Raw genomic sequence first — 25,682 nt, 5'->3', positions numbered from 1 at the left:
TGCATGTGTAGACATATATACTAGTTGTTACTTATGTTTCAAGTTTAATTAGGTTGGAAGCAAAATACCAACTGGTGAAAGCAAATACCAATTGCTTTTCTTAGAAGCGAAACAATAACAAGGAATTGTTTGTGCAACTTCTGCTCTACCTCTACAGTTCATAAGTTGAGACATCTATTTTTTACTATTTCATATGAAGTAATGCTTGTTTTAAGACTACTCTAAAAGACGATGTTGAAGAAACTGTTAGAATTCGTTCACAATGCCAAATTTGTTATAGAAAAAAAATATTTGAGTAAATATAGTACATGAATCATTTGAGTTACGGAATCTAGTTGGATAACTTAAGATATTAGATGGGTGAAGTGGTCAAACTCAATCAAAGCACGCATGAATGGCCTGCAAGAGTTAGGAGAAATGGTCACTAAAAAGCTGCGTTAGTCTCTCATTGTAAAGTTAGTGATGGTATAAAAGTGTATATACATTTGTGCATAGCGGTGGCTAAAGCAGAAGGAAGCAAAGTATTCGAACTTGGTGAGGAAGAACGTTGCAAGTCTATAGTTTGAACAAGGTACTATAATTATACGTGATCTCATGACCTATAATTCAAGCTTAAAACGTGTCTTAATATAAAACATTACAAATGAATATATGAGGCACTTCACTTTTCCATAAATGAGTGTCGTAGGACTCGTTACCACTTATGATCACCACATAATCTCTCAACTTTCATGCTCGATACTTAATTTTTTTTTCTTTTTACAATAACTCTAATAAGCCCATTGCTAGATGAGCAATGATAATAAGACCATATTTAGCACCATATGTGAACCACCGTTGTAATATGAAGGTTTAAAATAACTAAAACCACTTCTTACTATATTTGGTAGAAAAAAGTTAAGTACTTTTCGGTTAAAAATGCACTTGAAATATGCTTATTTCAAGAAATACTCCAAGTGCTGTTTTAAAAAGCATTAAAAATGTTTCTTAGCACAAGTGCTTTTTAAAAAAGCAGTTTCAAACTAGGTATTATGAAAATATATAATGGAATGTTATTACTTTGCATTGAAAATTAATATTTTTTTGATTACCTTGCATTGAAAATTATTGATTTGGTAGTAAAAATGATACTTAATTCTAATTTTATAAAAAGCTAAAAAACTAATAAACAAAGGTAGGGGCCAGACCCAAAGCATTGGGGTGCGATAAAACAGCCAAGACCTGCTTGGCATTTCTCTCCAGCTGAACTCCTCTTGACTTGAGCTATTTCTCGCTCCAAGCTCTCTCTCTCTCTCTCTCCATCCTTTCTTTCAAAACTCACATCATTTCTGTAAATTTGTCTGTTTTTAGCTTTTGGTTGCTGTTACGATCTACCAAATACACCACTACATTTTCCTGTTTTCTCGCCTACTGCTGTCTGCGAACGCCATTAAAATACACAAAGAAAGAGGAAAAAAGAAGACAAATTTCGCAAATTCGAGAGAAGCCCAGTATTTTCTTCGCCCTCTTGTTCCTGAACCCCGACCCAATAGATCCGCCATGCTCAGCCTGCGGCCTCGCCGCGATTCCACTCCGTATACTACCAAATGGCAGAACAAGGTAATGTGTCTCACTCTCGGTCTTTGTTTTATCTACCCTTTTGTTTATTGGGGTTAAAAGATTCCAAGAATTATAATTTAGAAAATGCAGTTAATTGTATTGTTTTTTTGAGTATTTAGTTTACTGGCAAAGCAATGTAATGTGGGTTTATGTTTGTATGAGTTTGATTTTTGAGGGTAAGACTTAAAAATGTCTACTTTTTTTTATTGTTTGGTGACTTGGGTTTTTGTAGTTTGAGGAGAATTTGGAGCAGTGGCCACATCTGAAGGAGTTGGTGCAGTGCTATACAACTGACTGGGTGAAGGATGACAACAAGTATGGTCACTATGAGAGTGTTGGACCGCCCTCATTCCAGAACCAGATTTATGAGGGTCCTGACACTGACATTGAAACCGGTATACAGCACCCTTCTTTTGGTCTTTTAGTCTTTCGCCTACTCGAGCATGCTGAAATGGGGGTGCATTTGGGTTTTTGTATCAGAAGGGTTTTAAGTTTTTAGATTATATCTCTGGAAACTTTCCTAATTGGGCACCATGCTCCCTTTTCGTTTAACGGTTGAAACCCTTTTTGCAAAAGTATAGAATTGGTGTAAATTTGTACATTACCAATACCTGGTTGAAGCCCATTTTCCTAGAGTGCTTAAGTAATGATAAAAGATTGATTCTTTCTCCTGTATTTCTTATTTTATCTACCTGGTTCTAAAGGCAATATTAAGTTAAAACCATAGAATTCTTCTAATTTGGTTTTTTGGCATAGGATATATAGTTTTGTGAAAATTTAAAGGTAGTGAAAGATTTAGGGGGTACATGTTGTTCTGAATTTGTCCTGCCTGGAGTGGGTGTCAGTCTAGCACAAGAGTGGTGTAATCCAAGTATTAGAACTGATTATTTGATTGGCTGCCTGTTAGATGCTAAGTGTTTGAGAATAACAAGTTAAATTGCAGTAGATTTGAGGGAACCCTGCTGAACTGTTTGTTTTTCATCTACTACTTGGTAGAGTTCTTGATATATATTGAATCTATTTGCAGAGATGCATCTTGCAAGTGCAAGGCGAACCAAGGTGGAAGATACTACTGATGATGATGTCCCCAGTACCTCGGGAAGACAATTCACAGAGGCTACTGTATCCGATTCAGTACAGTCCAATGATCCAAAGGTTGTACTGGTTTGAGGATAGGTTTATACATTCAACATAAGTTTAACTTTGTTCAGTACCTTGCTTTTTTAATCAATGACCCACCTGCCCCTTTCTAGTGTTAATTCTCTTAAATGCGGTACTGTATATGCAGCATTTTGGTCAATCTCCCCTTCCTGCCTATGAACCAGCATTTGATTGGGAAAACGAAAGGTCAATGATATTCGGACAAAGGATTCCAGAAACTCCAATATCTCAGTATGGAAGTTGTACAAATCTTTTTGTTGACTAGAAGTTTGTTTCTGCTTTTCTGGTTCTTTATCCCTGTGTTTATTAATTGTCTTTTTCTCTATTCATTTGGGCTGTCTCAGTGGATTGAAGATCTCAGTGAAGGTTCTTTCCCTATCATTTCAAGCGGGATTAGCTGGTGAGTGATTTGCCTTTTGTACTGGTGCGGTATCATTGGTGCTCACTTTGTACCAATGCTTTTGTAACGTTGAGATGTTTCAAGATTTCTGACTTTGTTCTCTTTCTCTCTCTCTCTCTCTCTCTCTCTTGACCTCTCCTTCCTCCCTCCGTCCCTCTCTCTTGTAGAGCCATTTTATGGTACAATGTGCTTATACAATAGGGAGAGAAGAGAAAAATTGTCAGAGGACTTTTATTTTCGTCATGCACCAACTGAAGGGCAGGATGTAAGCTAAAAGATCAATTTAACTTTTTTCCCTGTCAATTTTAGTGCTTTTTCTTTACTTATTATTTTTAGGAGTTAATTTTTGGGATATATTTACGACTAAAAAATTTACCATTGCGTCTGTCATCATTTTTGCTGAAGATTTCTTTTGAACCTCGCGGAATCTTCTATTTAGATGCTCCATCATCATCAGTTTGTCTGCTAATCCAGTTAGAGAAGCATGCCACAGAAGAAGGCGGGGTTACACCTTCAGTTTATTCGCGCAAAGAACCAGTATGTTGAAATATATATGTTACTCGATTCTTAAAAACTGTATGGCATGAAAAAATAAATTTACAAATTGCTAAGTTTTCTGTTTTGTACAAAATCTTTGTTCACTCTATCTGAACAGGTACACTTGACTGAGAAAGAAAAGCAAAAACTGCAGGTGTGGTCTCAAATAATGCCTTACAGAGAGTCCTTCGCTTGGGCATTTGTTTCATTATTTGATAACAGCAATGGTGCAGCTTCTGGTGGGTCTGCTTCCCCAAGCAGTCCTCTTGCTCCTAGTATATCTGGTACAAGTTCTCATGATGGTGTGTTTGAGCCTAGTGCAAAGGTCACATTAGATGGGAAGCTAGGTTATTCAAGTCGAAGCTCTGTTGTTGTCGAAATATCAAACTTAAATAAAGTTAAAGAATGCTATACTGAAGACTCACTTCAGGTATGCAGATCCTCTTGTATGAATATTTAATACCTCCGTGGTATTTATTAAATTTTCCTGCACATGTATTCACTTTGTAGGCATGAATTTTTCTTGTCTGCATTTCCTATTTCCCCCAAATTATGTAGTACATATTGACGGACAGTTTCTGACTTTTGGAGCTTTCATTAGATGCCTGTTGTTCAGATTATGATGGTTTGTTTTTCCTGACAATTTTAGGATCCCAAACGCAAGATTCATAAACCTGTGAAAGGTGTTTTGAGACTGGAAATTGAGAAGCACCAGAATGACACTGTTGACTTGGAAAATGTATCAGAAAGTGGTAGTGTTACCAATGATTCTATTGATGACCGCATTACCGATTCCACATTTGGGAAGCTCCCAAGTAATGGTTTGGATGGTCCTCAGGGTAGCAGCTCTAAGTGGAATTCTTCCGACACCAAAGAAATATCTGGAAATGGACCAAATGCTCATGGAAATTCAATTCCTAGTACTGATGATGTAAGTATACGCATCATAATGCTTTCTGTCTTGAACTTCTTACTGCGAGTCATTATTTTTCTGCACAAATGGTTTTAAAAATATGACACCCCTACAGCAGGCCCTTTCTTCTTGCCGATTGTCAGCTGAGAGGTAGCCGTTTCTTAGGTTTTTTTTTTTTTTTTTTTTTTTTCCTTTTCGGTTTCTGTTTATGTGCGTAATTTGTTAGGGGTTGAGTTGTTTAGCTTTCACTGGCTGTAATATTTGAGTCAGTTGATCTGTATTGCTGTTCTAGTTGGCTGTAACAGACGGTCACACACACACACACACACATATATATATATATTCATATTTGTATAATAATATTTTTGACATATGGAAGGATGTGTTCAGAAACACCTATTCCAATGAATAGTTTTATCAATTTTGACTATGTTTTTAATTTTTACATGTCTAATATACTAAGTGTTTTGCTTTGATTAACTTCCAGTTTCAAGCTTTTGACTTCCGTACGACAACAAGAAATGAGCCTTTCTTGCAGCTTTTTCATTGCCTATATGTATATCCCATGACTGTTAGTTTGAGTCGGAAGAGGAATTTGTTCATAAGGGTTGAACTGCGGGAGGATGATAATGATATTCGTAGACAGCCTTTGGAGGTAATTATGCCTTGATTATTCTGATTTAAGCTATTCACTGTTCTGAATTTTCCCTTAAGTGTTTGGTTTGTACAACTGATTTGGCCAGGCAATGTATCCAAGGGAACCTGGTGCATCACTACATAAGTGGGCTCAAACACAAGTGACTGTTGGGGCTAGGATGCCCTGCTACCATGATGAGATCAAACTCTCCCTCCCTGCTACCTGGACACCAACACATCATCTTTTATTTACTTTCTTTCATGTAGATCTTCAAACAAAATTGGAAGCTCCAAAGCCTGTAAGTTCATTTTTTAAGCTTTATTTCTCTGAAGGACTAGCTGGTTTTGCCTTGTTGCTTTAGTTTTATCTTATTCACTTCATTCAAATGATTACTCAATCCATTCACTTTTCAGGTAGTAATTGGATACGCGGCACTTCCATTATCCACGCATGCTCAGTATGTATTTGCCTTCAACCTGATCTTTCTTCCTCTTTTGTTCTTAAACTGAATGAAACTCAGCACAATTTTTGGTCATGTGGTTGCTTGCTTAATATATTGTTTGGTTATTCCTTTGAAACTAATCTTGATCCAATTTAGTAGTTTAAATAGTTTGAGAGTTTATACCAGTGTTACAAATGCCTGCTTCTATGGTAGTTAAAGATGCTTTTGTCAAAGCAACCGTATAACTTGTATCTAAGAACATGCCTTTAGTTTGGATAAATGATGCAAATACAGCACTGTAATTATTTCTGTTGAGTTTCAATGCTAATAATGGACTATGCAAACAATTTTTCCCAATTAAACAAGGGTGGTGCTATCCACACACCTATTTTTACCTCTTACACACCCCTCTCAATTTCCGGCCATTGGATCGAATGAATTGAAAAAGATCAATGGACGAAAATTAACAAGGGTATGTGAGAAGTAAAATGGGTGTATGAATAGCGCTACTCATAACAATATTATGTTTTCACCATTCCTGTTTGTTACATCAATTAACTGCAAATTTAAAATTGTGCTTTAGTTTTATTACCATCTTGCTATATGTTTTATGTTTTCTTGGCCTTTAGAGTTTTGACTTTTAATGTTACCCATAATTGATAGCATCTTAAAGCAATAATGGTTGTTTTCCAACTCAGGTTGCGCTCTGAAATTTCTTTGCCAATTATGAGAGAGCTGGTTCCACATTATCTCCAGGATATGGGCAGAGTATGTTTGCAATTCATATTGAGTTTATAACTTGTTTACTTTCTACTAGTGAAAGTATATAAAATATTTGAGTTTTTTGGTTTTATTCATTTTCAATTTTATTTGTATATTACTTTAGAGTTAACCTCAGTTTATCTTAGATGGGATATAACGGTGGAAATCTCAGATTTTTCTTGACAAGTATATTAAAATTTCATTTCTCGCTTATTTTGCATGCTCATTCATTTATGTTTTTAAGCCATTACCCTGTATGCTGTGCCGTTATCGTGTATATTAAAACCATTTGTTCTAGTCTCATATTTACGAACAGCTTTCTAATCTTGTAGTTGGTAGGAAGCTTTTAAGTATTTATGTGCCCACTTCGTTTTCTTAAACTGACAATTCCACTCACCTTCCCTGTAACCAGGAGAGGTTGGATTATTTGGAAGATGGAAAGAATATCTTTCGATTGCGCTTAAGACTATGTTCGTCGCTGTATCCTATCAATGAGCGCATAAGAGATTTTTTTCTTGAATACGATAGGCACACTCTTCGAACAAGTGCACCTTGGGGTTCTGAACTTCTGGAGGTATTTTTCCTTTTAATTGTTTATTTCAAATCCATTTGTCCTGTTTTATTTTATTTTATGGTAATGAAGATTCCATTATTCAGTTATCATAGAAATTCGGCAATACATGGTACTGATTTTTCCCTTTAGGTTCACAATATATAAATAAAAAAACTATCAATATACCGCTAACATTTGGTTGGTATCATCTGAGTGTTGGGCTTGCAACGGTTAGTGTAGTTTTTTGCTTTTTTGTATGTACTTTTTCCGCCTGGGCTCTGTGGTTAACCGGCTCTATTTGAAGAAGTGATTCAAGTGTATGATGTCCTTGCATGCAGGCTATTAACAGTTTGAAGAATGTTGATTCCATTGCTTTGCTTCAGTTTCTACATCCAATTTTGAATATGCTTCTCCATCTAATAGGAAATGGTGGAGAAACCCTCCAGGTAGTACTGATTTTTATTGTTAGTTGTTCCTGTGGCTCCACTTGTTGTCCTTATTTTCTTGAATTAGTGTTAGTTAATTCCTTTGGTAACTTTTCAAGATTATCTGATAATCATCCTTCTACTGACTGGTTTCTGCCCTGTGTACTGCCATCTTATTTTCGGATTCTACTGCTGCTTTCAGGTTGCAGCTTTCAGAGCCATGGTTAACATCGTCACCCGGTGTGTTGTTTAGTTTTGATTAATGATTTTTTCTATTTCAGAATTGTTATTTATCATAGTTCAGAAGTGAAATTATTAATTATAAAAAATTAACTATTTATTTTTTTGAAACTTTTCTTGTTTGTCTCTTCCATAACTAACTTTGTTATCAAGATATTATGTAATTGTATTTCTTAGGCATGCATTAACTTTGCAATATGGTGTGGTGAAAGCTATACTTTATAGAAAATTCTTCATGTATTACTTTTTTATTTATCTTTTTGCTTCTGGAAAAATCCTTTTGGCTATGGTTTATTTAGTGTGGATGTGTGTTTTCTTCGAAACATGTTTCCAACCATTGTTGTGCAATATTTTAACAGGTTGTCCCATGTTTATGGTGTTGTAAGGTGTTTTGTTTAGTATTCTTTTGTTTTTCTTTGTTGTTTTGTTGGCTGAAAAAAGAAAGAAAATAAATATTGCTAAAATAATACAGAATACATTGAATTAGCGAATGATCTTGGGTTTTCCTATTTGGAAACCTAAAATTGATGGGTCGTGTTTTGGGTTAGGGTTATCACAGAACACAACCAAGACATGCTTAAAATTTAGACAAGTCCTGTGCCGTGCATAGACGTTGGCCCCTTGGTGTAAAATTTGTGCTCTGGACCAGCCTTAGCACTTCCACTTATTTACTTATTGCATTAATTTCTGATAGCCTTTTGAATTTTAGTTTGACATGTGTGAAATGACTTCTATAGGGTGCAGCAAGAGTCGGTTGATGATGCTGAGAGAAATCATTTCCTAGTTAATTACGTTGATTACGCTTTTGATGACTTTGGGGGTCGTCAACCACCAGTTTATCCTGGTTTGTCAACTGTTTGGGGGAGTTTGGCTCGTAGTAAGGTATGCCTGTCCTGCTGGTGATTTTCATATGCCAATTATATTAAAGTGTGGTTTTCTTGATCACCACATTGGGTTTTGAGGTTTCCTACTAATTTGGTTGAGAATTCTGCTTTTGGTGAACTATGCTTGTGCTGATTCTTAATGCTTTCACCTTAAATTCTGTGGTGACTGCAAGATAGGTTCATGATTCTCATCATTACTATTTGCCAACAGCTCCGTTTAACTTTATGAATTCATTGTGCAGGCTAAAGGATATCGTGTTGGACCTGTGTATGATGATGTTTTGGCAATGGCCTGGTTTTTCCTTGAGCTAATTGTCAAGTCAATGGGATTGGAGAAGATGCGTCTTTTCTATCATAATCTTCCTTTAGGTATATTTCACTTCGAGGAAATTTACTACTTACATATACTCTGGTTGCTATTTTAACTCTATATTTGGGAGTGTTCCCAATAAACAGCACAGCCATTCTCACCTCATACACAACTTTCTAGTGAACAGACATAACATACCAGTAATTACATGTAGAAAATCAAAATTTCAGCAGTTAGATTTCTGTCTAGCAACCGTTGTACATGTTAGCAATATCATGTAAATAAATGGCCTGTAAACCAATGGAGAGAATATATTGAAGCAGGCAGATGGTGTATTTGGCGGACCCAGAATTTATTAGCTTTCAGTGAAAATTCACTGACAGTCGTAATCATGCATAAAATTGAATTTTCTCTCTGACACAAATGTTCACAATCATTGTTGCTATGTTCTTAGAGCCTTAAGTTTGTTAAAGTCTAGGTTAGACATACTTACATTAAATGATTCAACGATCATTCAAATAGGATGGTATATTTTGGCAATTTTGTTTTCATTTATAGAACAGTTTTCCTTGAATGGTTTTCTTATCCTAGCTTATTGGATTTTCTGTACAGTTTAAACTTCATGCCAATTGTATATTGTTCTGGCAGATTTTGTTTTTATCTCTGAATTTCACAGTTAGCATTTCTGGAATTTTCTTGAATCTCCTGAATTTAGTTTTTATCTCTGACAGATGCTTTTGAAGCGATTTAACTCTCGTTTTGTACCTGGGTTTGAGATTACCCTGTTACTTTGACATGTATTTCCAGAAAAATTCCTCTTTTCTTGAATCTTCTTCAGGTTCCTTTGGTATAAATTTTTTATTTTATATTTTATTGCAGGTGAAGATATTCCGCCTATGCAATTGAAAGAAGGTGTATTCAGATGTATAATGCAGTTGTATGATTGCCTACTAACTGAAGTGCATGAACGTTGTAAGAAGGGATTAAGCTTAGCAAAGCGTTTAAACAGCAGTTTAGCTTTCTTTTGTTATGACCTCTTGTCCATCGTTGAACCTCGCCAAGTTTTTGAATTGGTATGCCTTCTGCTTAACTTTCATTGTTCAGAACTTAGGGCTGAGCTATGGTGTTATATCAAAGGTGCATAGCCTTAGTAAATAAGTTTTGTTCAAGTTTTCAATCAAATCTTTCTCCTATCCTTTCATTGTGTGTAGAATGTAGATATACTTCTTTTGTGGTTTCCATTAGTGCTACTAGAGCAAAGGGGAGTCCAGAGAGATATATGTACAACGAAATAACATAATGAAAATTTTGAGTTAACAAATACTGCTCTAGATGAATCATGTATGCAGGTGTCCTTGTACCTGCACAAGTTTTCTGGGGTTTAAAATGAGATTGAAAGAGCCAACCTAAGGATTAGGTTTCACATTTATGTAACCTTCCCGTTGCCAATATGTAGTTTCTATTCACTTTATGGGTCTCCTTAATGTGCTGTAGGTGTCCTTGTACCTGGACAAGTTTTCTGGGGTTTGCCAACTGGTTCTGCATGATTGCAAGCTCACATTTCTACAAATTATATGTGATCATGACCTTTTTGTGGAAATGCCTGGGAGAGACCCTTCTGATAGGTAACTTATCCTTTAATATCAAATTTTGTTATCTCACCCTCTTACTGTTAACAGTGGAAACCACTGATGAACTATTGAAAAAGAGAAGTATGTCTTGTATCATCATTTACGCACCCGCACCCAAAGATTTACCAATTTGATGAATTCATTGGATTACTAGTTCATATTTTGTTTAATTACTTCAAACAGTTTTGTATCCTGTCTTTACAAACTATACACTGTACTCATTCCACATGGGGATGGAGTAGGTTTGTTCCCTTCACTATCCTGATCCCTCTCCTTGGAAGTTTATTTCTATTAAGAAAAGAAAGATTTATTTTATCTCTTTGATTATGTTTTTGAATGCAGATATTTCTGAATGAAATCCTCTATTATTTGTTCAAGACTTTGGTTACTTGTATAAGAAGCTTTGAGTATTGTTTAGTGTGTCTTGATGAAGTGAATGCTATGTCATAGGAATTACCTTTCGTCTGTTTTAATACAAGAGCTATTTCTTACATGGGATCATGACGATTTGTCTCTGCGGGCAAAGGTGAGTTTGTAGTCGATAGTCTTTATTTACTTGTTTATTGTCATTGTTTCTTTGTTATTTAATAAGAAACAAGAGGCTTGCAGTAGAAAATCTGCATTGACATTTCTTTTATGCTTATGTTGGTGGATACATTTATACACCTTATCACTCCTCAATTTGCACAGCAATTTTTGTCAAAAAAAAAAAAAGTGGAAGCATGCACTGCTAGGATGCATGATATGCGTAAATTTCCAAGTTTTGAAAATCATGATGTTGATAAATGTGCAAAATATGTTATGATTCTGTTCTAACTCTTTCATTTGATGTGTGTAGGCAGCAAGAATTTTGGTAGTCCTTTTGTGCAAGCATGAGTTTGATGCACGATACCAAAAGCCTGAAGATAAACTATATATAGCCCAGCTCTATTTTCCACTTATTGGACAGGTGCAGTTTTATTTTCCTTGTGCAATGTATAGTTGTTTTCTGTTACATTTTCCTCCCTCTATTGTTTATCCCTGCTAACGGGAATCTACTTAAAATCTTTGGGGTTTTGATATTGCCAGAGAGATTGAACCTAGGGGGTAATGCCAATTTATTGGGGCATATCTGGTTTTGGGGTTGCCAGAGATGGTTTCCACAGAATTCTTGATTATGAAAAATTGAGTATTCCATAAGTAAAGATGCTTTTTTACACTATAGTAGAAGTATAAAGTTTATCATACGTCTCATATAGCTAACATTGATATACTATCTGTTGAAGTTTACAATTTAGATCCATTTTTCCATTAATGTTTACTAATAATATCGTATCAAAATATCTTCTTGTAAATCACAATAGTTGATACTTCCATCAGCATCATCCTTTGTTTCAACTTCAGTACGTATATTTTCCTACTAATAAATAATATATTCCATTGTAGGTTAATACAGGCAGTGCTCAACTATGATATTATCAAAGTTTATGCTGTTGAAAAATATTGGTATTTGTTGGTCAAAAATTAAGAAATCTTAATTAGTGTTGTTATCTATGCAGATTCTTGATGAAATGCCTGTATTTTACAACCTCAATTCTGTTGAAAAGCGTGAAGTTTTGGTTGCAATTTTGCAAATTGTACGGAACCTTGATGATTCATCACTTGTCAAGGCGTGGCAGCAGAGCATTGCTAGAACTAGATTGTTTTTCAAACTCATGGAGGAATGCCTTGTTCTATTTGAGGTTGCCTTTTATTAATTACTTGTGTAGGATATTTGGTTCCGTAGTTGATGATTTTTTACCTTCTATTCATTTTGTTAGGACTAAAAGTATGCTTTTGCTCTCATTTTTCAGGGTGTTCATTTTCTCATTCTTGACATACTAGTTTAGTTCTTTTTGGAGGATCAATTTGGCTCATATTGGTTTTTGTTCCGAGGCTTATTCGTTTTTGTCCATCTCTGCACATATCTCATTTTATGATCATAGATTCTTGAATTTGTTCACTTTGCGTTTCTTCCACAGTGAAAGGAATTATATAGAAAAAAACATTGTATTTTCCAATTTTTTATTTTATATAAATGCTCCCCGTAACACTAGTTGTATTTCATGTGTTTTACAGCACAGAAAACCTGCTGATGGCATGCTTATTGGATCTAGTTCTCGCAGTCCTGTTGTTGGTGATGCCCCTGCTTCCCCCAAGTATTCTGATAGACTATCCCCTGCGATCAACAACTATCTGTCTGAAGCATCTAGACAAGAAGTCAGGGTGAGTTAACTTTTCTGGTCCTTATGAGGGAGTTTACAAGAGTCAAGAGTACCCGATGAATATTGTTTTGCTTTCATTAGTAGTTTCATGTCTCATCTTGGAAGCATTCACTTTTATAACAACGAAACCAACATTTTCAAACGTTCCTCAAGAGTTTTGAATCTCTTTAATGCAGCCTCAGGGTACTCCTGAAAACAGTTATTCATGGCAGAGAGTAAATTCTCAGTTAAGCTCCCCTAGCCAGCCGTATTCCTTGAGAGAAGCACTGGCTCAGGCACAATCTTCTAGAATTGGAGCTTCTGCTCAAGCATTAAGAGAATCTTTGCATCCAATATTGAGACAAAAATTAGTAAGTTTTGTGTAAGCATTGTGTGTTTGTTTGATTGCAGCATGAGCCCCATTTACATTCTGCAATAAAAAATTTCTTGCTTTCGAACTTGTCCGTCATTTCTTTGCTACTGTGAGGTAGTTAATAGCTTTCACCTTTTCAGGAGCTCTGGGAAGAAAACTTGAGTGCTTCTGTCAGTCTTCAGGTTTTGGAAATAACTGAGAAGTTCTCCATAATGGCAGCATCCCACAGCATTGCCACTGACTACGGAAAATTTGATTGTGTCACAGCCATATTCATGAGCTTCTTCTCTCGAAATCAACCATTGTCTTTTTGGAGATCATTGCTTCCTGTCTTCAACGGTGTCTTCAATCTTCATGGTGTAACTTTGATGGCTAGGGAAAATGACCGCTTTTTAAAGCAAGTAACTTTTCATCTTCTTCGACTTGCGGTGTTCCGAAATGATAATATCAGAAAAAGGGCTGTTATTGGGCTCCAAATGCTTATGAGGGTAGGCTGCCCGACACATTGACATTGTATGCTCCTGTTAATTCTCAACCCAAAAATAATTCCCATTCTTTTCTTCTTGTTGTAGAGTTCTTTCTACTACTTTATGCAAACAGCAAGGTTGAGGGTCATGCTGATCATCACATTGTCGGAGTTGATGTCTGATGTACAAGTGACTCAGATGAAGGCTGATGGAACACTAGAAGAGAGCGGTGAAGCACGGCGTCTTCGAAAGTCACTTGAGGAAGTGGCAGATGAAGCTAAGAGCCCCAGTCTATTGAGAGAGTGTGGAATTCCTGACGGTGCTCTGTTAGAAATTCCAGAAAAAATGACAGAAAATAGATGGTCCTGGTCAGAAGTGAAATTTCTCGCTGACAGTCTTCTTCTTGCTCTTGATGCCAGCTTGGAACATGCACTCCTGGTCAGTTTGACAATGCCTACATCCACTTTGTTTGTAGGGAATATACATCTGTATCTTGTGTTACCAGGTGCTTTGGTTCTTTAATAGATTCTTTTTGTTTTCGTAGGTTTTTAAGTTCTAATAGTTTCAAAAGTAACACTTTTCACTATAGACAATGGAAATTCCTTTACTGCTGTTAGAAGATAATTGTTAGCGAGCCACTAATTTCTATGCCTAAAAATAGAAGCAGTTTGACAATGATCAAAGAAATAACTCTTACGCTTTCTGTTTTTGGGTTTAAAACTAATGTAGTGAAGCTTCATGTGGTTTCTCATGCCTCATGCCCCATCCTATTCATAAATTAAGGAAGCTTACGACTGATTGCCATGTACTCCTATGTATAAATTACAACTTTGTGCCACCTTGCCCCTTCCATTTCCTTGTGAACAGAAACAATGTTATTGTTTCCCGAAATTGGGTTGCCCTAAGTTTTTCTTGTTCTTCTGAGTTCTGACAAATGTTGAGATGAGGAGAATATTAGATTTACGTTGTAATACTGCCACAATTTGTTTTGCAGGGCTCTTTGATGACTATGGATAGATATGCAGCTGCTGAAAGCTTCTATAGACTTGCTATGGCATTTGCCCCTGTCCCGGATCTTCACATAATGTGGTTACTGCATCTATGTGATGCACATCAGGAAATGCAGTCTTGGGCTGAAGCTGCTCAGTGTGCCGTTGCTGTGGCTGGTATTGTAATGCAGGTAATTGGTTTTTTCGCCGTGCAACCTCTGCCTTAAACATTTTTCCATTCCCAAAATCTGTTTTCTGTTTTTTAAGTGCAGAAGTGCTCGCTACTTTACTATTAGCTAACGGGTTGTTTTAATCTTGTGTAGGCCCTTGTTGCGAGAAATGATGGTGTTTGGAGCAAAGACCACATAACTGCTCTACGTAAAATTTGTCCAATGGTCAGCAATGAGATCAGTTCTGAGACATCTGCAGCTGAGGTAGAGGGATATGGTGCATCAAAACTTACCGTTGACTCTGCCGTGAAGTACCTTCAACTCGCAAATAAGCTGTTTTCTCAAGCTGAACTCTTTCATTTCTGTGCAAGCATACTGGAACTCGTTATTCCAGTTTATAAAAGCAGGAGGGCGTATGGACAGCTGAGTAAATGTCACACGATGCTTACCAATGTCTATGAGTCAATCCTTGAGCAGGAATCAAGCCCAATTCCATTCACTGATGCGACATACTATAGGGTGGGGTTTTACGGTGATAGATTTGGAAAGTTGGATAGAAAGGAATATGTATACAGGGAGCCCCGCGATGTAAGGCTAGGTGATATAATGGAGAAACTTAGTCACATATACGAATCTAGGATGGATGGCAATCACACCTTACACATTATTCCAGATTCTAGGCAGGTCAAGGCGGATGAATTGCAGCCTGGAGTCTGCTACCTGCAAATAACTGCTGTTGATCCGGTCATGGAAGATGAAGATTTGGGAAGCAGAAGGGAGAGAATCTTCTCTCTTTCCACTGGAAGTGTTCGTGCGCGAGTCTTTGATCGTTTCTTGTTTGATACACCATTTACAAAAAACGGAAAGACTCAAGGTGGATTGGAAGACCAGTGGAAGCGACGGACCGTTCTTCAGACTGAAGGTTCATTCCCAGCTCTTGTGAACAGGCTTTTAGTTACCAAATCCGAATCGCTTGAGTTCTCGCCAGTAGAAAATGCCATTGGAATGATTGAAACTCGGACAGCTGCTTTACGAAATGAACTTGAAGAGCCTCGCAGTTCTGAAGGGGATCAACTTCCACGTCTCCAGAGCCTCCAGAGAATTCTTCAAGGCAGTGTTGCCGTTCAGGTGGAATTTTCTTCTCAACCTATGTTTCTCCAAACCCAATAACTCATCTGCTGCTGACTCCATGACTCAATTTCGTTTGCTGATCGGATTTTCTTACATTCCATTTGCAGGTCAACAGTGGGGTACTGAGTGTGTGCACTGCATTCCTGTCGGGCGAGCCTGCAACAAGGTTGCGATCCCAGGAACTGCAGCAACTCATTGCTGCACTCCTTGAATTCATGGCCGTATGCAAGCGTGCCATCCGTGTGCACTTCAGATTGATCGGCGATGAAGATCAGGACTTCCACACTCAGCTTGTGAATGGATTTCAATCTCTGACGGCCGAGTTGTCCCATTACATCCCTGCCATTCTGTCAGAGCTGTGACATTCTTGTGTAATTACTGTTGTATTATTGTTTCGTTTCGTTTTTTTATTGTTTTTTGCCTCGGGCTGTAGCTGCAATGCGTCGATGTCTTTCCGGCCCCCATGTGGGGGTGCACATATTCTATGGCTGTTCATATTTTCGTGACCTTATGCATTAGCAGCTTGGAGATCTCTCTAAGATTTCAAGGTTTCCAAGATTACATTAATCCATGCTATCATTGTTTGATACTTAATTTGGTCAGCTTGGGTTATATTCAGCACACTGGATTGGATCCCTAAACACCAAAATCGATGAATTGGTTGACCCATGCTAGTTGGTTTCGTAACGTTTGTATGGGTGAAACAGCACGATCTGGACTTTACGACCCAAATCAATGAAGCTCAGGAATATATCTCAACCAGTTCCTCGCCGAGCAAGGTTCACTTAAATGCCAGCCCTAGTTGAGTATATTCATACTGTTTCGTGGTAGCTTCTCTGGTAAAAATTGCACATTTTGTACATCGGTACTTATAAAACCAGATAACACTCTCATTCCTTGCCAAAAAACCGGCGCAACGGCGAGGTACCAGCACAAACATGCAGTACACAGGCTGAGGCTGGAGTGCCTTGTGGGAATCAAAGTTACAAACCATAACAAAGTAGCAACATAAAAAGAGATCCCTACCCTCAACTAACGACAGATACGACTGACTTCAAATTCTAATCATAATTAGAGCTACCTCTGCACCTCCATGTAACTCCCGTCGTTGTACAGCTTACAAAGGAACCAAGGACCATCCTGTACACAAATTGAAACCAAGACATTTTGAGTAGAATGAAGAGAGTAATAAATGAACATACATCACAGGCTAATTTTTATACCTTTAAGTTGTCTGGACAAGGATCGAGTCTGTACTCGATGATCTTATATCTGGTCTTGGCGCCCGCTGCACAATACTCTAGTAATTGTTTAACACCGACTTTCTCGCCCTGATGAAGCACGTCCAATTCTTTGCCAAAGATCCAATGTCCGGCCTGAACATGATCTGTACCTGTACTAGTATCAGGTTGAGTTTCATTTGGGCGGCTACGGGTGAAGAAATACCCAACATTTCCAGCAGCAAGAGCACGGTAGTTTTCTGTAACATTCGTAGTAGTTAAGTCTGCCAAACACAGATAGGGGTACCCAATTCTTGCTAAAACTAAAGATGAATTTGGAAAGAAACACACCTATTAGGTTCTGAGGATGCTTTGCGTAGACGTCAGCTTCTTCAAGAATGGCATAAAAACCAAGAGCGTTTTCGAGGCACTTTTCCCTTAAGTGGTGATGAAGTAATATTCCATCGTCTGGGTTGAATGTGTAACCAAGGGATATCAACCGTTTTTCCAACTCTCGCTTTTTCAGTGCTTCCACCTGCAAAGATGATCGTAATGGCCTTTAACGTTAAAAGTCACTTGTTTTTTTGTTGTTGGAGTCCGATTTAGATAGGGTAATTAAAAAGTAGGACAGCAAAAGAATTTGAGCGCGGAGGCGTATGAGGTCGGAAACTCTCAAGTATTAGGGCAGTGCAAATAAATAAAGAAAGAAGATAACAACCTGTTTTCTAAACATCTCGGCTGCCTGAATTTCAAGGCGGCAGGCAGCCAAGGAAGAAGATACCCACGCCAGTCTCTCTAGTTCCTGCCGTTCAAGCTCCTCTTGACGTCGGTAGGAAATCTTGAGCGATTCCTCTTGTTCGCGAATCCTCTTCAACTTTCTCAATTCAAGCTTATTAGTCCCCAAAATTTCCTCATCCTTGTCAGATTCAACCCTAACCCTAACCCTACTAGTATTATTAGTACTAGTCTCTGCACAACAAATCAATCATATTCATGGATTTTACACAAACAATCAAGTTAACAGATTCATCCCCAATTTTTCCAGATCCTCAACAAATTTAACAAATGAATCAATCAATCCATCAAAAACAAAAGGGCAGGCTTACTTCTCTTCACCATCGCTATCGTTGTTGATTCTTCTGAGCCAAAATCCAACCCCAAGTTGTCCGTTTCGGACGGATAAATCCTGAAGCTTCTAAAGCAAGTCTTCCGTTGTTATTTATCTTCGTTGGGCCGTTGAAAATGCTTTGGGTTGATAAAAGACTTGGGCTTTTAGTTAGAGTTGCTAATCGTGTATTTAGTTAGTTAAATCTGTTGGATTAGTGACTAACCAGCTGAGTGACCCGCGTTATTTTCATTCAAATACCCAGCAGCACAGCGTAAGATCGGAAACCCTAGTTCTCTTCTCTCGCTGCTTCTCTGTGGCTTTTCGCTTGGAGTTGTCAATTTCTGGGTTCAAGGATCACTTTGGTAAAACCTAAATGGAGCCGAAGCAGCGCAACCCCGGTTGAGTGCTTTGCCTCGCTCCCGCTATCTCGGATCCCTTGCGTGTCGTTCAAGTAATTGGATTTCAACTGACAGATTTGACACAGTATGTTCATCTTCCAAACTGTTGTTTACTTCTTTCAACTGTTTGTATTTACAATTTTATTTACCTGCCTGCCTGCTTCATTTGGATATATATATATATATATATATTCCAATGTCTCCGGAACCGATTCCAATGACCCCGGAACTTGGATTAAGCCCATCCAAATTCTGGAGCCAAGGTTGCCAAGTGAATTTTGGGGGCGATGCCCTTATAGCTTTGCTCATCTAGGAGGTTCAAAAGTCTGCTTTGTTCTTTCCAATCCCATCAAGCACCCAAAAAAAAAAGGTCTTTGGAAGATGCGTCTTCTTGTTCAAACTTTAGAGTTTTCCTTCTCCAAACCAAGTACCACCCTCACCAGTGCTACTGATGATGATTATAATTATAATGATGATGGCTGCGATTCAAAAAGATCATTCGATTTCTCCTCCTTCAAGGCCGACACCCTCTCCACTCGCATCTTTGAATACGATTGCTGCGGGAATCTTTTGGGACTGCCCACGCAGCCGTGCTTGGTTGCTTTGCCCTGTAAGTTTTGTCGGTAAGGTAAACTTTCCAATTCTATCCCATTAACTGTATTTGCTTTCTCCTCCGTGCAGCCTTAACTTCTAACTGTACTACATCCATAGAAACCCAACAAGCAAGCATTGTCAAACTTTTGTTGTCATTCAAGTATACACGTCATCTGCAATCCAATTGAGGCATCATCATCTTTGAACAACAAATGAAAGGGCAGCCTGTCGGCTCCCTATGGCATTATATGCATTTTTACACTTACGAACTAGTCATTTCGAAACTTTCATCTGTGTTTGATCTCTATGATTACTAGGGTCAGTGTATGGATATGTTGAGGACAAGGGCTAATGCCGCTGTCCTGTATATCAAGAAGACAAAGCTTTGTCATTAGGCATTTGAGAATTGTAACTAGAATGCGGAAGCTAGTTAAGGGAAGGGGCTGGTATGTAATATTAAGGGATGGGCTCCGTAATTCTTTGGATGATTAGTTGTGCTTACGATGATGTTAAGTTTGAAAGAAAAACATGGTCTGTTCTGTTGCCTCAATTTTATGCTTGTTGTAGTGGTTTTTCGTCAAACTGTTGCACTACAGGGAGATCTTGTACAGAATCCCACCGACATTCTCATGATATATACTCGTAATCATCTACTTCAAGTTTCAATGAATCGGCCTTCATTTCATTTGCAGTCCTTGGTTGGATTAAAGTCTATTGTGTCTAAGTTAAGAGACCACAACTTGATCACATCATCTGCAGCAACTGCAATCTAATTGAAACATCATCATCATTGAACAACAAATGAATGATATATGTCTTCAGACTCCACACCTTTAAGTCAAACCGAGTTGGATTTGCTATTCTTGCCATTATTGTTTTTTATATGAGTTGGTTCCTATGGCTTGTATGCATTTTTATTCTTATGAACCAATCATTTCAAAACTTCCATTCGTGTTTGATATCCATGATTAATAGAGTCAGTGTATGGATATGTAGAGGATAAGGGCTAACGCCGTTGTGCTATATATCAAGAAAATCAAAGCTTTGTTCTTAGGCATTCGAGAATTCTAACTAGAATTTGGCAGCTAGTTAAGGGAAAAGGCGGGTCTAGGCCTCGCAATTGTACAATATGTAATATTAAGGGCTGGGTTCCATGATGATTTGGATGATTAGTTGTCCTTACTATTAGAGGTTAAGTTTGAGAGCAAAACATGGTCTGTTGCCTCAGTTTTATGCTTGTTGCAGTGGTTTTTTCTTCAAAATGTTGTACTACGGGGAGATGTTGTAGAGAATCCCACTGACTTTCTCAAGAAATATACCTGTAATTATCTACTTCAGGTTACAACGAGTCGGCCTTCATTTATTTTATATAATAGTAATCTTTGTTGGTAGTCTTTATTCTCTTTCATAGTTAATTTGCTGCAATTCCAGGGATAAGAGCTAGAGCATTATTCAATGTATTTCCTGTGCACACACTTTCACTTGAGGAAGAAGTTCGTTTTGGATGGATCAAAAATCAACTGACGAGCTAGCTATTGGGTCAAACTGGAACTACATAGAGATGCAAAACCCCATGCGTATTGATTGGTTTAGAAATAGGTAGTAGCTTCTTGTTTTCCAAACACAATTTGAGATTCAGTTTTCCGATTCTTGTTTGTTAGCGACACTAGATAGTAACGAAATGTTTATGGAGTTGTGAGGGTTTCCCGTGTTTAATCTTGCATTGTTTTGCTTTTGGTTTCATTGGGTCAATGTTTGCTCTTTGCCTTTGGAAACAGTTGAGGCTCTCAGGGGGAGCATCATTCTCGATCAAGCACGTTGAAAATATGGTGTGCAGCAGCATTGTGAAGTGACCCTTTGATTTGTATATGCAACATTGTTTGGAAATCGGAAATTGGAGACCTGCCGAGCTAGCTACTGTTGTTTCCAGTATATTCAAACATTTATGTGTCTGGTTCCTCGTGTAGTTTTCTAAACTCAATCCGAGATTTGGAAGTAATCGTCACCTTAATTGTCTCTTTCTGTTTCCAGTATGTCCACGCTTGACACTGTATCTAGTGCCACAACCACAATGCGAAATCAATTTTTCTGAGAAGTCATTGATGCCAGAGTTGATAAAATAGTTGCCAAATCAATTAGTATTTTCATATCGTTTTCTGTTGGGTTTTTTTATTTTTTATTTTATTGTTTAAATGGAAGAACGTGCATTTTATTAATAGTTTGATGTCAATTAATCTGCTAAACCCGCCAGTGTGCATTTTATTAATAGTTTGATCGCCGTCATTCTTTCCCGCACATTAATTTACAACAAGAACTAAACGAGTTAATCTCAACCGTTCACTCGTGAATAAAAATGTGGAGGTGTTAATTGTTCTTTGCTCCTTTGTAAAAGGTGGAGATGTCGTTGCTCCCTTCCTTTGAATTACGGAGGGTCCAATTTTCATCACCCCTGAAGGCTGAAGGCCGATGAGATATGCTTCAACTTTTCATCTCTCGGTGTGGCTTGGAGAGATCGATCCTAATTTCAAACAGGCAAACAACAGAGAAGATGATGACAAGGGAGCTGGCACGGAGCTACTCATGTGTGGATTTTTGTGAAGTAGGCGAGTCGTTTCAGAATCAGACATGCAGACTCAAGTACTGTGCCCTAAAGTCTGTAATGATGCATGAAAAATAAGAAATTGCCTTTCATATACTTCACTGACTTTAACCGTCAGATTCGTTGATCCCAAAATGCATTTCCACGAAAGCACCCACTTCTTTAAATCCAAAGCCCTCCCCCAAACAACTTCATACCCAAGAAAGCGAAAGCTACCTGGCAGCTTTTCTTCGACATCATTAGTTGCTCCTTCTCAACTGCAATTATTGATTGGGGACATAACGTCTGGAAGCCCTGAAGAGGAGGAAGAAATCCCACTGAAAAGGAGATGGCTTACTGCTCCTCTAGAGCCTACGAGCCTCGAAACGCCTACACCACTATCCTCGATTAGTGGATCACAGACTTCATCCCCTCTATTCATGGAGCCAGCGCCACAACAACCACTCAAATCCAAACATCAACCTTTGTCTCTGACATCTCAACCAACCCTACTGTCACAGTCGAGCGAAATTTTAAATTTTCCTTCTGTCTTCTTCCATCCCTTTCCTTTCGTTAGCCAAACCTGTCGAGGCACATTCGAGGAGATGAAGGCGAATAATTAGTAAGAGGATCTTGTGAAGGTGAGGGAGGAGCTGAGGCTGGAGCGTCGAGCTAAAATTGAAGAAAATCAAGCCTTAGTGGATCTGAAAGCTGAGTTGGAAAGGATGTTGTCTTCGAAGTGAAGTGCTTGGGCAGTAGAACGGATTGCCCTTCAATATCAACATGTGGCTTGTGGGGTTCCCCATTATGGTGATTCTTCATCACATGTTAGTGGCTATCCGCAATCAAGTACACCACCTGGATGTCCCTATTCTTACTATGGTGGTAGCCAAGACGTCGCTTCATCATCGTATAGTGGTGGTCTTGTACATATTTGTTTTATGAGATTCCCCATTTTGGTGACTCTTCATCACATAGTGGTGGCCATGTTGGTGGCTATCCGCAAAACTCACCTATACCGTCAAGTGCACCATATGGTAACAGTTTTGCACAACATCTGTTTCATGGGGTTCCCCATTCTAATGATTATTCATCACATGTTGGTGGCTACCCACAACTAAATGCATCTACACCAACAAGTGCATCATATCTTCTCCATTCTTACTATGGTGGTAGTCAAGACTGCGCTTCATCACCATATAGTGGTGATCATGTACAACATCAGTTATATTGGGTTTCCCATTCTAGTGATTTTTCATCACATGCTGGTGGTTATCCGTAACTACTGTACAGTCAAGTGCATCATATAGGTTTCCCCATTCTTACTATGGTGGTAGCCAAGACAACGCTTCATCATCATATGGTGGTGCTTATCATGGTGGCTATTCAGGGGCACTATCACGGCTACAACAGCAACAACAACCAATAGAGTTCGAGCAAGAGGCACAACCTAAACGTTGCCTATTGACATCCAAGCTTGAACATTGAAGCTTCGGAAAAATGTTAAATAGACAAACCACTATGGTCATCAAGAAGATGTGTTAAATCATTCTATCAAAGAGCCATTAGGTAAGTTTCTTGAACAACTTAATGTTATGTAAATTACTATATCATTCATAGGCCTTATTGTCAATTATTAATTTTATATAAAGAAACATTACAGTTTGATGATCACTAATCTGGCACAATCTCAAACATTGTATTTAGTAATCAATATTTTGATCTGGTAAACACCAAACTAATTTAGTTAGTAACGTCCGATGACATATTATACTATCCAATTGAAATAGTTAGTACAGTCCAAGCTGCCAATTAGTATTTTAATAAAAATATCTAAAATCTAAAATTAAAATTAAAAAATATTTAAGTGACTTGTTGTCTATTTTTATTTATTTGTCCAATTGATCATAACATTCATTAACAGAATAAAAAATATAAGAGAACATATAAGTTCAATATTAGAAAATGCTTCACTTGAGTGAGATAAAGTAAATTTATTTATTTATTTTTAATTTACTTTGCAACTGGAATTATCAATAGGCTATTTATTGTAATTTTGTTGAATTTGTTATAGTTAAATGACCATAGATTAGTTTCTAAGTCTGATGCGTGTAGAGAGAATTCAACTCTCTCTTTCTCCGAAGTATGCTATATAGCTATTCCTTCAGAGTGCAATAGAACATGAAACTTAAAATATTATGTACTTTTTCAAAAATTCTAGGGTTAAATCTTTTTATTTATTTATTGCGTTTATAGCTAAAAAGGTAATTTAGCCAAAAAATCAACAAAAAATTTACTCTTTAGTTATATATCAATGGCATAGTAATTATGCATGGGTCATGAATGTCATGTGGATTTAAGTCATTATAAATAGTCAGAAGTTAACTTTTCCATCCTTTCATTATAAATAGTCAGAACTTGACTCTTATGTCCTTCTCCTTCTCTCTATATGAATGTCATATGGGCTTTAACTCTCTAGATAGAGATGTTTTAACTGTATTAATGAATGTGCACATCTTTGTACTTTCAACCAACTAATAAATATTTTGGTGCGACTCAAAAAGGAAGGAATAGTGCGGGGTTGTCTGGATGAGTTTAAAAACATCGTCTTTGTTGGTGGTGAAGTTATGATTGTAAACACTCAAAAAGAAAAGGAAAAAAAAAAAAGATGAAGATGGGGACTAAAATATTCCTTTTTGAGTGTTTACAATCATAACTTCATGACCAACACAGACGATATTTTTAAACTCATCTAGACAACCCCGCACTATTCCTTCCCTTTCAAGTCGCACCAAAATATTTGTTAGTTGGTTGAAAGTACAAAGATGTGCACATTCATTAATACAGTTAAAACATCTCTATTGGAGATGATTTTTTTCAAATCCTCTCCAAAAAAATTTCAAATCTTCCTAAAATAAGAATTTGGCTAGGAGCTCCTAAATCTAGAGAGTTAAAGCCCATACGATCACATTCATATATATAGAGAGAGAGAAGGACAAAATAATTAGGTTCTAACTTTTTATAATGAAATGATAGAAAAGTCAAGTTCTGACTATTTATAATGACTTAAACCCATATGACATTCATAACCTATGCATAATTACTATGCCATTGATATATGACTTAAGAGTAAAAATTTTGTTAATTTTTGGGCTAAATTACCTTTTTAGCTATAAACACAATAAATAAATAAAAAATTTAACCCCCTAGCATTTTTTAAAAAGTACATAATATTTTAAGTTTCATGTTCTATTTCACTCTGAAGGAATAGCTATATAGCATACTTCAGAGAAAGAGAGAGTTGAATTCCCTCTACACGCATCAGATGGTCATTTAACTATAACAAATTCAACAAAATTACAATAAATAGCCTATTGATAATTCCAGTTGCAAAGTAAATTAAAAATAAATAAATAAATTTACTTTATCCCACTCAAATGAAGCATTTTCTAATATTGAACTTATATGTTCTCTTATATTTTTTTATGCTGTTAATGAATGTTATGATAAATTGGACAAATAAATAAAAATAGACAACAAGTCACTTAAATATTTTTAAAATTTTTATTTTAGATTTTAGATATTTTTATTAAAATACTAATCGGCAGCTTGGACTATATTGACTATTTCAATTGGATAGTATAATATGTCATCGGACGTTACTGACTAAATTAGTTGGGTGTTTACCAGATCAAAATATTGATTACTAAATACAATGTTTGAGATTGTGCTAGATTAGTGATCATCAAACTATAATGTATCTTTATATAAAATTAATTGACAATAAGGGTTATGAATGATACAGTAATTTACATAACGTTAAGTTGTTCAAGAAACTTACCTAATGGCTCTTTGATGTAATGATTTAACACTTCTCCTAGATGACCATATTGGTTTGTCCTGTAACATTTTTCCGAAGCTTAAACGTTCAAGCTTGG

General features: G+C 37.1%; 2 protein-coding genes across 3 annotated transcripts; one reads left to right on the top strand and one right to left on the bottom strand.

Annotated features, from left to right (window-relative positions):
- The first annotated feature begins 1,216 nt into the window (after positions 1–1,216).
- On the top strand, positions 1,217–16,618 carry LOC137725202 (guanine nucleotide exchange factor SPIKE 1-like). 2 transcript variants are annotated; one of them, XM_068463805.1, is made up of 30 exons: positions 1,217–1,599; positions 1,832–1,994; positions 2,627–2,754; positions 2,888–2,991; positions 3,105–3,160; positions 3,328–3,425; positions 3,566–3,697; positions 3,852–4,127; positions 4,347–4,628; positions 5,098–5,265; positions 5,354–5,545; positions 5,661–5,704; positions 6,388–6,457; positions 6,864–7,025; positions 7,343–7,450; positions 7,632–7,669; positions 8,407–8,551; positions 8,796–8,922; positions 9,743–9,936; positions 10,358–10,488; positions 10,945–11,020; positions 11,333–11,443; positions 12,033–12,215; positions 12,592–12,738; positions 12,914–13,087; positions 13,230–13,577; positions 13,662–13,994; positions 14,551–14,736; positions 14,869–15,843; positions 15,954–16,618. In XM_068463805.1, the coding sequence occupies exons 1-30, from the start codon at positions 1,540–1,542 to the stop codon at positions 16,206–16,208; spliced, it is 5,466 nt and encodes a 1,821-aa protein (XP_068319906.1). In that variant the 5' UTR covers positions 1,217–1,539; the 3' UTR covers positions 16,209–16,618. The 2 variants fall into 2 exon arrangements, with proteins under 2 accessions (XP_068319906.1, XP_068319905.1); XM_068463804.1 differs by having other exon boundaries at positions 1,218–1,599; positions 3,816–4,127.
- Positions 16,619–16,719: 101 nt separating this feature from the next.
- Positions 16,720–18,336, bottom strand: LOC137725203 (protein SOMBRERO-like). Its single transcript, XM_068463806.1, has 5 exons — positions 18,173–18,336; positions 17,785–18,035; positions 17,418–17,601; positions 17,070–17,326; positions 16,720–16,986 (listed from the first exon to the last, which is right to left on the bottom strand). Exons 1-5 carry the CDS (start codon positions 18,183–18,185, stop codon positions 16,924–16,926), a joined length of 768 nt encoding a protein of 255 aa, XP_068319907.1. The 5' UTR covers positions 18,186–18,336; the 3' UTR covers positions 16,720–16,923.
- Between the last annotated feature and the right edge of the window lie 7,346 nt (positions 18,337–25,682).

This window comes from Pyrus communis, chromosome 2 (genome assembly GCF_963583255.1).
Source record: "Pyrus communis chromosome 2, drPyrComm1.1, whole genome shotgun sequence".
Classification (NCBI taxonomy): domain Eukaryota; kingdom Viridiplantae; phylum Streptophyta; class Magnoliopsida; order Rosales; family Rosaceae; genus Pyrus; species Pyrus communis.
Note: the sequence above shows the minus strand (reverse complement) of the source record. Positions and strands in the feature narration are given on the sequence as shown.

What these genes read in the sequence shown, in the direction of transcription:
- LOC137725202 (XM_068463804.1), top strand. Translation starts at nt 1,540, where the DNA reads ATGCTCAGCCTGCGGCCTCGCCGCGATTCCACTCCGTATACTACCAAA. An exon ending in ATTTCAAGCGGGATTAGCTG is followed by an intron (nt 3,161 to 3,327) that starts GTGAGTGATTTG and finishes TCTCTCTTGTAG; the next exon opens with AGCCATTTTATGGTACAATG. An exon ending in CACCAACTGAAGGGCAGGAT is followed by an intron (nt 3,426 to 3,565) that starts GTAAGCTAAAAG and finishes TTTTTGCTGAAG; the next exon opens with ATTTCTTTTGAACCTCGCGG.
- LOC137725203 (XM_068463806.1), bottom strand. An exon ending in GCATCCTCAGAACCTAATAG is followed by an intron (nt 17,327 to 17,417) that starts GTGTGTTTCTTT and finishes CGAATGTTACAG; the next exon opens with AAAACTACCGTGCTCTTGCT. An exon ending in CTTGTCCAGACAACTTAAAG is followed by an intron (nt 16,987 to 17,069) that starts GTATAAAAATTA and finishes ATTTGTGTACAG; the next exon opens with GATGGTCCTTGGTTCCTTTG.